This window comes from Octopus bimaculoides, chromosome 15 (assembly GCF_001194135.2).
Source record: "Octopus bimaculoides isolate UCB-OBI-ISO-001 chromosome 15, ASM119413v2, whole genome shotgun sequence".
Classification (NCBI taxonomy): domain Eukaryota; kingdom Metazoa; phylum Mollusca; class Cephalopoda; order Octopoda; family Octopodidae; genus Octopus; species Octopus bimaculoides.
This window is the reverse complement of record NC_068995.1, coordinates 52621431-52623895: the sequence shown is the minus strand read 5'-3', so window position 1 is coordinate 52623895 and position 2465 is coordinate 52621431. Positions and strand designations below refer to the sequence as shown.

Here is a 2465-nt window from a genome sequence, read left to right as displayed (position 1 = left end):
TATATATGTATGTATGTATGTATGTATGTATGTATGTATGTATGTATGTATAAAGTTCATTTGAATATATTTATTTTTTATTTCAGTTATATTCTGAATAAAATAAATGCAGTCATGCCAAATCTGATCTCACCTATTTTTTCCAATAATAACAATAATTTTATAACTCCTTTATTTATTTTCTGTCCAATTTATTCCATTATTTCCTGCCCAGATACGAAGACATCGACGACAGCCACACAAGCCCAGTGTCAGAGCTTCGAACTAGCCTCGGTGAACAATGCGACCACTACCACAATGACAACATCAGTGAGTTCCTCTATCATATTCCTAACATTCTCCTTCTTTTCTTCTTCACCTCTCCTTCCTTTTTCACAACTATCAGAACATGAAGCGCTAGGACTACGATGTCCATCTTTTTATAAAGTAAGTAGATAGGGAGTATTTCGAGAGAGATTTGGTTGCTACTTCTAGCAAGACAGGTGAGCGGCCACTTATAACCTTCCATCCAAACTGTTGTTGTTGTTGTTGTTGTTGTTGTTTAGACATGTGTTCAATCTGATTGAGAAGACCTCTTATCAGATGCAATCCGGCCCCAAACAATCACTTCATCTTTTTATTTGTTTTTTCAGACACAGGATATCTAGGACTAAATTATTCAAAACGTCCTTCTTTTTGTAAATGCTAATTAGGAAGATTCGGCTGCTATTTCTAGCACATCAGGCAATCACACAGAGGCCACTCTTGTTATCCTCCTTACATTTTTACATTCAGTTCTTCCCAAGACAAATTCATAGCAAATTATCACTGCATTTAATCTAAGTTTAGCATTGCCCCACCGCCCACCACATCCCCCATCTCTTGTGCCAATGACCATTTAATAAATTAAACTTTCTCAATTGGAATTTCAAGAGCCTGCAGTTGCAGTCTTGCAGACAATTCTACATACTAAAATAGAATTGTTTCTATAAAAGAGAATTATTGTTATGCAATAACTTTTGACAGATGCTCTTTAAATGTGCATCATTCACTGGTTTGATTCCAAACCATGTGACTATGGGAAGTCCATTGACCACTGGACAGGAATAGCCAGTGTCCAGTCATCCTAGTTGTGATTCAGACAAAACTGAAATTATAAATTTTTAATACAAACACATACAGTTACTCACACACACATACACTCTCTCTCTCTCTCTCTCTCTCTCTCTCTCTCTCACACACACACACACTCACTCTCTCTCTTTCTCTCTCACTCTCACACACACACACACACACACTTGTACACACATTTACATACACACATCATCATCATTATCATTTAACGTCTGTTTTCCATGCTGGCATGGGTTGGGTGGTTTGATAGGAGCTGGCACAGTCAGGAGCAACATCAGGCTCCGTTATCTATTTTGAGTTCTACAGCTGGATACCCTTTCTGATGCCAACCACTTTACACAGTGTACCATGTCACTTTTTATGTGGCACCAACACCAGATGTGTATCTAATCCCTCAACACTTGTTCATTATATTTCCCTTCTCACCCATTCTCTTTCTCTCATTCACTCATACACTCGTGCAGTCTCTACCAACCTTTCCCTTGTCACTTCTTCTCACCTCTTGAGGGTCCACCATAACACCTGATCACTACTGCTTCTGTCTCCTTGTAGCTCCACCTCAGTCACTCTGGCTCCTTTTTTCTATAATGTGAGAAGCTATGTAAGTCTTCGACAGCATGAAAACCTGTTCTATCCTGGCCCTTTCTTGCTCGCTTTAACACTTCATCCTCTTGTAAAAAGGGGATTCATATAGCTTAGTGGTTAGTGTATTTAGCTCACAATCACATTGCTGTGAGTTCAATTCCCAAGGGTATGCAGTGTCCTTGAGTAAGATGCCTTATGCCATGTTACTCCAGTCCACTCAGCTGGTAAAAATGAGTTGTACCTGTAATTCAAAGGGCCAGCGTTATCACTTTCTAAGTCATGCTAAATCTCCCTGAGAATAACATTAATAGTAGGTATGTCTGTGGAGTACTCAGCCACTTGCATGATTATTTCATGAGCAGGCTCTTCCACTGATCAGATCAACTGGAATACACATTGCCATAAATGACAGAGTGCCCAGCCAGCCAAAGGGCCATCTGCCCCTTGACTGGAGCTCCATTCAGTTGAAAAGCTTCATAGCATTTCAGTGTGCATGGCAACTTCACTATTACTGGTACCACAGTAAAAATAAAGGTTGGCCTTAAGAAGGTCACACAGCCATAGAAATTCTCCCAAACCAGACATTGGAGTATGATGTTGCCTCCAGAATTGTCAGATCCTGTCAAACCATCCAACTCATGCTAACATGGAACATGGCCATTAAATGATGACGACGATGACGATGACTGCGGCAGCAGCAGTTATGGTATACACACACAGGGAGGCACATACATTAAACATACATCCAAAGGGTTACTATATATATA

At 39.8% G+C, this 2465-nt stretch overlaps 1 protein-coding gene across 1 annotated transcript in view; it reads left to right on the top strand.

Moving 5' to 3' along the window:
• The window catches only part of LOC106878166 (synaptogenesis protein syg-2), a 180518-nt gene that overhangs the window by 176951 nt on the left and 1102 nt on the right, over positions 1-2465 (top strand). The window contains exon 15 of the mRNA XM_052973352.1: positions 215-309. Within this exon, the coding sequence (XP_052829312.1) occupies positions 215-309 (95 nt within the window). The remainder of the gene's footprint in view (positions 1-214; positions 310-2465) is intronic.